At 41.4% G+C, this 12,761-nt stretch overlaps 1 protein-coding gene across 1 annotated transcript; it reads right to left on the reverse strand.

The window, feature by feature from the left end:
• Positions 1 to 449: 449 nt before the first annotated feature.
• On the reverse strand, positions 450 to 9,978 carry ripk4 (receptor-interacting serine-threonine kinase 4). The gene is made up of 8 exons (XM_042431114.1): positions 9,367 to 9,978; positions 6,494 to 6,785; positions 5,459 to 5,607; positions 5,042 to 5,091; positions 3,750 to 3,908; positions 3,403 to 3,518; positions 2,413 to 2,653; positions 450 to 2,241 (listed from the first exon to the last, which is right to left on the reverse strand). Exons 1-8 carry the CDS (start codon positions 9,546 to 9,548, stop codon positions 992 to 994), a joined length of 2,439 nt encoding a protein of 812 aa, XP_042287048.1. The 5' UTR covers positions 9,549 to 9,978; the 3' UTR covers positions 450 to 991.
• Positions 9,979 to 12,761: the final 2,783 nt, after the last annotated feature.

Below are 12,761 nucleotides of genomic sequence, written 5' to 3' on the forward strand. Positions count from 1 at the left end.
TACTTTTTGAGAAAATGTACAATAAGTCTCAAGATAAGTCGAAAATCTGAGTGCAGTGAATAAACTTTGGCCATATTTCTCTACAGTGAAAGAATTATCATTCTGAACATTATTATGTAAATTGTGTACATTATGAGTACATCTTATCAAAATTATGTCAGCTTTAAAAGGTGTGTAAACATAATGTGGGTGGTTTTATCTTATGACATTTGTGCTTATGTATCACTGCATATATGTATACATATTTTTGCCTTTAATAGCATTTGTTATCATGGTTACAATATTATGAAACTGACACACACTAATATTTTTTTTTCAGAGGCAAATCTTTGCAGTAGATCAAACTTTCTTGCTTGAATTCCACCCAGTTACTTACCTATATGACTTCAACATAGAAGATTTTCAGATTCACTTTTAGGTTATAAATGTGAAAAAAGCAACAAGCATAATAAAAGTTTTAAAAGTGTTTTAATGGATGATGCAGCACTGATATGTAACAGGTACAGAACACTGAAGGTCAATGTTTTTTAATAATGCAATGGCTCTGATGATCTACAGCATTCACCTAATAAGGCCTGTGACCAAGGTTTGTGTTCTATTAAATATAACTTACAGGCATACCAGCTGCATTGTGGCACATTTAAAAGGCACCCAAAGGTCACATGCTTCCTAATCATATTTCAATAGACAAAATGTGCTTGTTAAGTAGAAAAATGTGCTTGTGAAGTAAAAAAGTTAAAAAAAGTCTAAATTTTAAGAAAACAGAGGGTATTGTACTATATTTATACTTTTTATTTACAGTGGACATATTTACATCAGAGCTTTTCCAACCATTATAAAATACCTACAGTGCTAAAGGGGATTTGAAATCCAAAAAAACTCATTAGTTTAGGAATGACCATCCCCTCCCCAACTCTGAGGCACCAATGGAGCAAAAAAAAAACAAAAAAAAAAACAGTTCTATACAGTTTTGGCAGTGTCATTGCTCTGGTTAGCATGGTGCTGAAGTGCACTGTGAGCTGGCAGACTGCGGACTGTCTTTGTCATTGTGCTCCGTCAGTTTGAGAATGACGACTTTCCTCTGGAGCTGTTTAGCCTCTGGTGGTGCAGGCTGTTCAGATTCTGGTTGCACCGAGCTCTCAGTAACTAAGTCCTGGCAGTCCTGTGGCAGCAGCATAGTGATGATGTTTGAGTATCCACCCTGTACTGCCAGGTGTAACGGGCTGAGCCCCTGTTCATCTGACAGAGAGCCACTGTCTGGACAGTGAAGGAGTAGCTCTTTAAGGACTTCACAGTGTCCGCTCTCTGCTGCTAGGTGGCAAGGGGTGCGTAGGGCCTGGTTGCATTTGTAGGGGTCTGCCCCCTCTTCTATCAACATCTTGACTGTGGCCAGGTGGCCTCGCTGGGAGGCTAGGTGGAGAGGAGTGAGTCCTTGGGTGTTTTGGGCATGGATATCTGCATGGTGTTTGATCAAGAGGCGAGAGGTGCTGGTGTGACCTGTCTCTGCTGCCACGTGTAGGGGTGTGCTAAACCCAGCAGACGTCATGTGAACATCCGCTCCTAGTTCAATCAGGATCCGAGCCACTCTGTACTGCCCCCTCTGGGATGCCAGATGCAGCGGTGTGCGGCCATCTGTCGTCTGGCCATCCACGTCAGCACCGGCCTGCTTGATCAGCAGCTTCACGATGCCCAGATGCCCTTGCCAGGCAGCCAAGTGGAGTGCCGTCCAGTTGTCCTTGCCTTTGATTCGAACATCAGCACCACGGCTCAGCAGCACCCGGATAACATTTTCCTGGCCGTGCTGGCAGGCGACATGAGCTGGTGTGCGTCCCTGGCCATCGGTCTCATTGATGGCCGCCCCACGGTCCAGCAGCAGACGCGTGATGGCCTCGTCTCCGTTCTGTGCAGCCCAGTGTAAGGCTGTGTACTGGTCCTCATCCTTGGCATTGACGCTGGTGCTGCGCCGACCAAGCAGAAGTTCTGCCAGGGGCTTCAGGTGCTTCTCTGTGGCCAGGTGGAGGGGTGTGGAGCCACGGGCATTGGCGAGGTTGGGATTGGCGTTGTTCAGGAGGAGGAATTTAACAGCCTCCTCATTGGCCATGGTGATGGCGTGGTGGAGCAGGCTGCCTCCTCCATCGAGGAGAAGATCAACATCCTGAGGTTGGAGGATCTTCATCAGCTTAGCAGTGTCCTTGGTCCTGATGGCTTCACATAGCTTCCGCTTTTGGACCTCAGCAGAATCTGGGTAGTGAGGAAGAAAAAAATGAATTTGACTCAAAAAAATGCCAGAAACCATCTAAAAAGCCTTAGCTGGGATTCTTTCTTGCATGAAGTCACAAAATCGTAATCATAGATTATTTTTAGGCTTATATGAATAATAGGTCAAGTTGCAGTTCTATAATCAGCTCTTACCACATGTGTTTTCTTTCTCAAAAGAAAGTGTTATAGAGTCTTGGGAGGAGAAGGCTGAATCAGCAGAGGAGATGCCAGATAGTCTCTTGCATGTATTCTCTTTGCTGTGGCAGCTATCCTCCTTCACTCTATCAAAGCTCCTAGAGATCCCAGAATCTACTTGGCTCAGCAGCTCTGAGAGGCTGTAATCTTTTTCTGGCAACATGGCTGACTTTGGACGCACTGGCTTGTTGTCTTTAATCTGTAGAGCAAAAAGTCAGATAAGCATATGTGAACAAGTTGTTCTTTGACACACTGTACATTCCATTACATTAACAAGTTGTTAACAGGTATGCAGCAGCCGCTCTTAATCACAGCCACTTACAGTACAATGAATATTGAATGTTGATACTGTGATAATTTACTGAACTTAAATTTGATCCGGTCAAAATCATTTCGAAACACACGGAAGTTAAAAACTGCTTATCTCCTGTCCATACAGGCAGATATCATTTAGTAACTGCTATCACTTCTCATCAACTGCATGTTTGTTTCTAGTCACGTACAAAACAGCAAACACCATGGAAATGACACACAACGCACAGGTTAAATAATGCCATCAGTCAACATTCCTCTTTTGTGATGTAATTGTTGTTCAGGATCAAACATTTACTCAACATATGACTTATAAGTTCCTAATCATGTCAAGAGCACCTTAGAGATAAACCTTCTCTTGTCTGGGCGTGTAGTTAAACATTAATGGAAAATGCCAACAGTCAGTTTAAAAGCTATAAAGAAGAGATTAGCATAAAACAAAGCAAAGAAATATGAGTTTATGAGTTATTATTAATTAAGGATTTGAAATGGAAGCTCACACGAGTCATTATGGTCAAAAATCAAAAACATTTCTTGTCATTTCTGAAAGAAGAATTTTAAAAGACTTTCAATACCCATATGTTTATACAGATACATGGCTACCTAGTAAAAAAAAACTGAGATACAACGTTGTACCTGGTCAGCAGTGAGTGCGTCACAGGGCGAGGGCTCCGGCTCTGATGTAGACGAGGTTGGAGTCTTGGGCTCCTCTTGAGGTTTGGAGCACAGCTCCTCAGCTTCAGATGTGATTTCTGTAAGGACAACAGCTCTGGGTCAGGTTTCAGTAATAGTGGGGATGGGATTAGTGAATACAAAAGGGAGGAAAATCAACACTATAAGCAGGAGACAAAGACATCAATTTAATAGACTGCTGCACTTAAAGTGTGTGCATCTAGTTGAAAGAATAGGATTTGCTTGATGTTTTCATGATAGAGAAGGTGGTGACATCATTTGATGTTACTGAGTAGAGAGGTACAACTTACCCTGGAAGCTGGGTCTGGCGGCAGGGTTTGTGGCCCAGCAGCGCTGCATGAGGCTCAGGAATCCTGAACAGGCTGATGGGCGACAGCGTGGCACTGCCCCCATGTCCGGACGCACCCCTTTCACAACTTTCACCATGATCTGCAGGATATTATTCTCTCCTGTGGAAAAAAAAACAATCATATCCCTTAGCTTCACATCAGTTTTAGACATAATGTGATGATGCAATACTGCGATATATATTACAAAATAAACTAAGGATGGAGGCGGCAGTGTAAACATAGATAGTTATGCACGGTTTTATCACCATCTTCCTGTGTGCTCAGATAAGGAGTGTGTGCTGTTGTTTCCCATGGGAGCAAAAAGAGAAAAGCTCGTGATCTGGCCCTTTTTCTATCTGACCGTGGGATCAGACGAGTTAATGATTCAGAAAAAACATGTAGAGACTTTAATCACAGGTACTTCACCTCCTATTGTAGCCATAATACCCTTCACAGGTGGAGGAGGAAGATGGGAAGGGTAACAAGGCTATTTCTCACTTATTAATTATGTCTGGATCAACAGGGCAGAGCCAATGCCAACATGGCAACCCTCATTCAGACACTGTTGTTCAGAAGTCTACCGCTACCTGATATGCCTGGGAAAAATACACTCTATTTGCCAGTCTGGCCCTGTCCACCTGCTTGCTCTGGAATTCACCGAGTAAACACATACAGTACAGCAGCTGTACACACACACACCTTGAAAGGTGTTACCTGAAGTGTTCACCTGAGGTTATGTCTTTACTTGAAATAATTAAAGCCTATCCCTTCCAGGAGAATCATAAAAATAAAACCGTTGGGAGGGATAAAAATGAAAATACTCATCTTTGAAATCATGAGATTCTGAGTCAAACATGTACCTTACTAAGTAGAAAATAGTAGTTACTATCTCATCATTATGAGTCAGCCAGTCAAATTTTTAGGGCTGGGAGATATGGCTGAAATGAATATCACAATATTAATGAGAATATTTTTCAATTATCTGTAAAAAAACCCCTCAAAAACAAACGTGTTGCTTGAAATCATTCTATTGTTAAACTGGATTTTGTGGAACAATGACATGATCATATCAACACAATGCTGAAAGTTAATAAATTATATTGAATTATCATAATTTTGACATGCTAAATACTTTTTATTTTGTCACTTCTCATTTTTTAAATTTTCCTGACATGAATAAGCTTTCATTAGAAAAAAAAAAATCTCAGAAGCCTAAAAGATTATTTTTTTTATCTATTATTTAGAAGTCTCACCTTGGTAAGGTTTCTTCTGTGTGAGAATGCCCCAGATGACGATGGAGAAACTGGAATAGAGGCAAAACAAAAGTGAAAGGTGTCAGTTCAAGGAAAATATTAAACACAATGCTTCTGTCAAGAAACTGGCATCAGTTTTTAATTTCAAGCTTAAATCTCTTAACAATATAAACCAACGCTTTTAATTGGCATTTTACTGGCTGTTTTAGTAAATGAAATCAATCTGTCTTTTTAAGGTTCAACATGGAATGACTCATTTGTTTCATGTTTTCAATGCAACATATATCATACCAAATCCATCTTACATTTTTATGAATTACAGTGACTGATATGACCTTAACTGAAAGCCAGACAGACAGCAAACACCTGCCCAAAACAAAAACCTACTTTCACACAAAAAGGTGCTAAAAAACTAACCTGTATACATCATGCTTGGTGTCTGACACTCTGTCCTTCTCGATGATGCTCTCAGGCGGCAGGTAGGCAATGGTGCCACAGAAACCGTCCCTGCTGATATCGTCGGCCCGTGACAGGCCGTTCCACCGGGCCAGGCCAAAATCTGATATCTGAGACAGGGAAAGATCAGATAAGACCCTCAAACAGAGAAACACTGCTGCCTTTCTCAGAAGAGCCATGACATTGATGACTAACTTTGCCCGCTGACTGTGACAGGCAGCTAAGCTCTTATTATGTGCACTCAGTGGTATGATGAGGGCAAAGCGGCCATGTCCCAGCCTGTAGCAGAGGAGAGGCCCTTCACGTTTGTGTTGAAGAGAGCACACCCACACACACACACAAACTCACACACACATACACAGAGGGAAATTTAATAGCAGCTGAATTAATCTTGTCAGGACAGGCCCAGGTGAGGTGTTTACATCCAGGTATTAGAGTTGAGAGATGACGGTTCCCACCCACTGCTCTCATTACAGTTGAGCTGTTGAGAAGTTGGATGGAGGCTGAGAGACACCTGTCTGCCCAGAGCGTGTGCAGGGCTGTCATTTTAAGATGAACGGGAATAGCAAACCAGCTCACGGCTGAAATTCCTTTTAAAAAGCTAAAACCGTGACTTTTAATCAGCCTTGAAACAAAAAAGGGCTGTGGTTTGACTTCAGCTCAAATCTGCCTTCCAGGAACAAAAACATTCAATAATTACACTTAATTTGAGTTCTATTAATATATTGTGATGATTAATGATGAGTTGTCCTACTCATTCATTATTTCATATATCATTGCTGCCATAGGAAAACCATAGCTTCCTGTTGTTCTAATTTTTCAATAATTTGAAGGGCATTTTTGCAAACAACCAAAGATGTTTCTTGGCCTTTTTACATCCAACTACAACAAAATAACCACATTTAATGGTCTACATTTGATCATCACCTTTATCTATCACTAATTTTAATATTTTCACTCAATGCAAGCTAAAAAAAAATGTAATAAACTATCTACCTTGACATGATAGTGAGCATCCAGCAGGATGTTGGCTGGCTTCAGGTCCAGGTGGAGCAGGGGTGGGTTCATGCAGTGCAGGAAGTTCATGCCCACCGCTGTCTCATGGATGATGCGGAAACGCAGCTCCCAGGGCAGCGGTTCAGTGGCCAGCAGGGTCTCCAGGGAGCCGGTCTCCATGTACTCCATTACGAGGCCCTGGGGGTCCTCACAGATCCCATAAACAGGCAGGATGTATCGGAACTTAGCCGCCTCCATCTTCTTAGCCTCCTCGAGTAGCTCTGAACGCTCCCTGTGATTAAGAAATACGTGATTACATTATTATCACATTTATGTTACATTACATTGACGTCATGATTCATTGGCTCCAGTGAGTCAGGCTCTTCTTTTGGAGTGATGAAGCAATTTTGAGAAGTGCAAACAAACTGCAGCTGAAATGAGATGTAAGATTGTTTTCAAGGTCATCATGTTTTTAATCAATCCTTCCACATCTCTTGGCTCACAGATATTTACCAAGTCTACCTTCTCATAAATGATTAACCTAATGATTCTGAGGACATGCTTTACTCAATGAGCTGTAATATTTGACGTAACTTCTGTCCAAACCCAAATTCCAGCACAATACACATCACCCTTACTGATCTCCTAGATATGCAAAATGTGTGTGCAGCATTAATCTTAGAGGCTGTAAAAGTGTGACCTCTGTAGACGTCTATAATTCATTTACCTATGTTCATCCAAGTATGTGGATTGTGCTCTGAACTGTCCAGTGGCTCTCTTAAGGCCTTGAGGACATTCCAGCCCAGCCTGGAATGCATCAGGAGAGCGCAGAAGGCTTAAACAGAGCTCTTGTTCTCTATTGCTCAACCTTTGCATGACTCTCTTTATCAGCATGCTGGCCCTGCTGACATACCTAAAACACAACTGTGCAGGTCATTCATGACCTCAGAGCATATCTCAAGCAAAGGTTGCTTTAACAATCCGACCTCTTAATGAGGACAGATGAGAGTAACATAAATCTAATGCTTGCATTCATAGGAATGTGCTTCAAAGGCAGAATTAGGTGAGCTGCACTGGGAATTTTGTTTTCCACCATCAATAAAATGAAATGAGATGGAGACTCCTAAGACTCCTTAGAGTCTATTAGGCGCAGGGTGTATCAGGTTACTAAGTGAGTTGTGTTCTATAGGAGGGAGCCTGGCTATTATTGTCCTTTATCATCAGTACACGTGAATGAGGCACAAGCCATGAAATCTTACAAGCAGGAATAATCAAACATGATATGGGAGAGTGGGCAAGCACTTGTTTGCTGAATCCTTTATCTAATCCAAAGTGCTTCTCAGCAGCTCCAGAACAAAAACAATGTCCCTGCTTTAAGAGAAAGGCCTGGTAAGACCGGTTTTACAGCTTCTTTTATTGTCTGTGCTACACAGCAGCCTGCAACCCAGGCAGACAAAGGTGGCTTTGAGTCCCTGCATAGGGTGTTATGTGTGGGTCAAAGAAGGCTTCAGTCAAATGACTGTTTATGTACTTTGCAGATGTTTGGAAATGATAACATCTCTGGTTCAGGTTCAGCGGATGCCTTTAGTTGCACCACAGGTTAGGGGAGCGGATGTCATTCCTCTTTTTTTGGAAATGCTGAAATCTCAACTTCCTGTTTGTTAGTTACCTGTTTGAAATGCTTTGGTGACACTGACTGAATGAGAGATCAAAATCTCCCACAGTAAAAGAAGTTGGTTGGGTGATCAGTTTTATCAGTATATTATTTAGAAAGGACAAGTGCAACTCTGCAATTACTTAATGCCAATGTTGAATTACATAAAAACCCTCTTAGATAATGAGCAAGATCTTATTTGTCTACCATTAAAAAAATGAGAGGATCTTGTGACTTAAGATTCATAATTTGTCAGAGCTTCTTGGAGCCCAATGATGAACTCAGTATGTGTATTATACACAGCTGAGAAGAATGGAAACTTCCACTGACAGGCGGGTTGCTGTGCCGCTGAAGGGGTCGACCTTCAATGTTGGCTTACATACAGTAGACCTTAACACTCATCACCTACACAACAGAACAACTGAGACACACACACACACACGCACAAGCACACAGCCAAAATGTTCCTAAAATATGAATTTCCCTTTATTTTGTGAAATCCATGTGGAGCTACAATACGATTCAAGGTCAGGCAATATGTTACAGAATTCATTAGGGTTGTGTTATATCTAGCAGTGCCTGGAGGAAAAGACCACCTTGCTACCCTCATTAAAATGTTTACTCATTTAAATCAGCCCCTCCCTGAGGCCACTGGATGATAACGTCATTGTTGATTGGGGAAATCAGCGTTGAACCTTTCATGTTTGGGTCTGGCTAGAATAAGTAAACAGCTATGGCCCTGAGCAATGTGGACTATCTTCTGCCCTGAGGTTGAATCAGCATGTCAGTGCTCCCTGCAACACATCTGAACTGCGTCTAATTGTCTAAACGTGGCCTCTTGTTTGCTGCTGAGGCAACCTTACAGCTGCACTGTGTGCCCAGACGGGCAAGTGAGTCACACATTCCCTGGTATTCACCTCTTCACAGGCTGCGAAGCACTGAATGACTTCTTGTCAGCACAGATATAATCTAAGCCTCAACCTGTCTACTATTTGGCCATAAACTGGTCATCAGTTGATAAAACTGGGAGACAAGAGACAGATTTCAACATATGGTGCTTAAAGGGACCAAACAGAGGTAAAGAAATATCTTAACTATGCCAGAGCTTCAACAGGAGACTGTAAGGATAAGTTCTTGTTCACTGTTTTACGTCGTTTTACACATACATCAGTACAAAGATAACCTATGTCTGAACTGCAGATCAACAACTGTAACTTACTTATCATCCACATGAAGGCAGGGAGGGCACTTGATAGCCAGCCATGTTTTCCACTGTACGTGCCGGACTTTGTATACTTGTCCAAATCCACCTGAGCCTATTTTCTCCCAGCTACCAAACTCAGAGGAATCAAAGGTCCTTAACAGCCCCATATTCCCATGTGGAGAATCCGGGACATCCATATCCGTGTCGAGACCAGCAGGGTAAACTCCTCTTTTATTTGTCTCCAAGGCACAATCTGGGGAAGTGATCACACACACCAACCTGGCCGATTGTGAGCTCTTCCTTGTTTTTCCCCTGGTGTAGCTCAGCGTGGCTCCTCCCTCTCTTCAGGTGAAAAGAGGGGTTGGAGCTAGTGCTGTGACATCACTTCCTGGGTTCTGAAACGGGGAAGAGATGGAATATTTCACTGAGGAAACATGACGGGCCAAAAGGCAATGCTGCCACTTCATGCCTTGTTTACCAGATGCCCTAAAGTCAAGAGCTTTATTTCTGCCATGAAAAGGAGAGACTAATCTCTGTAATGATCCTGAGTCCATGAACCCAGGAATGTGTTATTTCATAAACACACCTTTGTTCAGTTGAAGGCCATTATCCAACTGAAGGCCCTTTAGGTAAGAAGAGGTAACATGACTTAACAATAGGTGTGTTATATGATATCAGCTAGAAGGTTTGAGGAATGTGTGGATTCATCTTCACAGCACAGCAGATGGGAACATCAAGTTCTTTTATAGTTAGATATTACCTGAGATTTCCCAGTGACAGAACTGTGTGTGATGGCTTAAAGTTGAAGCTCTGTTCAACTCAATTTAAGTTTTTTTAGTTTAGTTTGATACACATTACAAGATACACATGATAACTTTTTATTGATTACAGTCATTCCTTTTGAACCAAATTGACCGTGCTGCTGTGCAAATCTAATTTTACCATGTAATCACACTATAAAATGTCAAATTTCCCATTAATGGTCCCACCAATACCTCTCAATTGTTTTACTATTATTGTTATTTATATATTTATTTTTATCTTTACTTTGTCTTGTGTTATTTTTGGTCTGCCTTCATTATATTAGGCACTCTCTTATTATGTGTTGTTACAGGTAATGTTCATGTATGAAAAAGCTAAATAGAGTATTTAAATTTTTGATTTTGGAGTCAGACACTATATCTTGATTCCTGATGAATGTTTATGACAGAAAACTTTATCAAATGTTGTGCTGACAGTTGGTGGGAGTTCACCTTTTATGTGCTTTCGTTCTTTTATGCACCTGTCCTACACCTGTCCTTTGTTTTATACAGTCCAGAGTCAGAAACGGAAAAGCAGCCCCAGAACTGATATAGATTAATATTTTGCTGAAGGACACATCTTACCAACAAGTCCTAAATCTTATCATAAGACAAGAATAAAGTGGAGGTTAAAACAGCCTCATCTCAGGTTACTCTGTTTTATAGGCCGATATAAATGCAATGAAACACATGATACTCACAATTCATAGAATACTGAACCTCAAACTGATGTCAGTTATATGGAGGGATGCATGATTACATTAATATGCTGGGAAAAATCTTTGCTGTCAGCCTCTAAATGTCAGACACCAGATGGAAATGTTATGTTGTTAGACCAGAAACCTAGGTAGCCTTAGGCACTGTATGAAAATGATAGGGATGGGAAGGGGGGTTGTTTTGTTATTAATATTTTCTTTGGACCCTGTCCCACATGAATTAGATATAGGCTTATTATATACGGTGCATTCAGAAGGTATTCAGACCCCTTCACTTTTTTCACATTTTATTATGTTGCAGCCTTATGCTAAATCATTTCAATTCATTTTTCCCCCTCATCAATCTACACTCAATACCCCATAATGACAGAGTGAAAACAAAATTTTAGAAAATTGTGCAAATTTATTAAAAAGGAAAAACTGAAATATCACATTGGCATAAGTATTCAGACCCTTTGTCATGACACTTGAAATTTAGCTCAGGTGTCTTCCATTTCTCTTGATCATCTTTGACATGTTTCTACACCTTGATTGGAGTCCACCTGTGGTAAATTCAGTTGATTGGACATGATTTGGAAAGGAACACACTTATATAAGATCTCACAGCTCACAATGCGTATTAGAGCAAAAACCAAGTCATGAGGTCGAAGGAACTGCCTGCAGAGCTCAGAGACAGGATTGTGTCGAGGCACTGATCAAGAGAAGGCTACAAATAGTTTCTGCTGCATTGAAGGTTCCTAAGAGCACAGTGGCCTCCGTAATTCTTAAACGGAAGAAGTTCGGAACAACCAGGACTCTTCCTGCAGCTGGCTACATGGCCAAATTCTAGGAGATATAGGAGCTCTAGAGATCCTGTGTGGAGATGGGAGAAACATAGACTGTATAAAATTGGAGAGAAACCTCCAGAAGAAAAAACATCACTGCAACACTCCACCAATTTGGGTATTATGGCGGACTGGCCAGACAAGAAGCCTCTCCTCAATGAAAGACACAGGAAAGCCCACTTAGAGGACTCTCATACCTTCTAACAAGGCAATGACCCTAAGCACACAGCCAAGACAACGCAGAGTGGTGACAACTCTGTGAATGTCCTTGAGCGGCCCAGCCAGAGCCCTGACTTGAACCCAATCGAACATCTCTGGAGAGACCTGAAAATGGCTGTTCACTGACCTGAAACCTGATAGAGCTTCAGGGGATCTGCAGAGATGAATGGCAGAAAATCCCCAAATCCAGGTGTGCAAAGCTTGTTGCGTCATACCCAAGAAGACTCGAGGCTGTAATTGCTGCCAAAGGTGCTTCAACTAAGTACTGAGTAAAGGGTCTGAATAGGCGCCTGAGCTTATGACAATGTGATATTTCAGATTTTCCTTTTTAATAAATTTGTAAAAAATTCTTAAGTGTTTTTCTTGTTTTTGCTTTGTTGTCATGGGGTATTGAGTGTAGATTGATGAGGAGAAAAAATGAATTTAAACAATTTCAGCATAAGGCTGCAACATGACAAAATGTGATAAAAGTGAAGGGGTCTGAATACTTTCTGAATGCACCGTATATATTGTATATTATGAGATGTCTGACTCTCCCTCAAATCCATGTTCATCCCTTCAATCCGAGTTCCATGACGGCTGAGTCGCATGGCCGGGAATGTTGGTGATGTTTCTTCCAGGCAGCATTAGGTATCAAGAGGAAAGCTATACTACTGATGTAACTACTTGATCTTTTTTAAAAACATTTTTACGATAAGGAAAGAATGAATCTGGGAAGAGGAAAAACTTAAAAGACCCTCCCTTGAACTCCTAAAAACAATCTGACATCCCTACCTTTAGCAATAAGTAAACATACATAACCCTCCCACTTCTCTGACCCGTTTTTTTCCTCCCTTAATAATTTTTACACA

This window comes from Thunnus maccoyii, chromosome 13 (genome assembly GCF_910596095.1).
Source record: "Thunnus maccoyii chromosome 13, fThuMac1.1, whole genome shotgun sequence".
NCBI classification, from domain to species: domain Eukaryota; kingdom Metazoa; phylum Chordata; class Actinopteri; order Scombriformes; family Scombridae; genus Thunnus; species Thunnus maccoyii.

Excerpts from the sequence above, each read along its gene's own strand:
- ripk4 (XM_042431114.1), bottom strand. The coding sequence starts at position 9,548 with ATGGATGTCCCGGATTCTCCACATGGGAATATGGGGCTGTTAAGGACC. Across the intron at positions 3,909-5,041 it reads ACAGAAGAAACCTTACCAAG|GAGAGAATAATATCCTGCAG; the intron begins GTGAGACTTCTA and ends TTTTTTCCACAG. Across the intron at positions 2,654-3,402 it reads ACGCACTCACTGCTGACCAG|ATTAAAGACAACAAGCCAGT; the intron begins GTACAACGTTGT and ends TTTGCTCTACAG.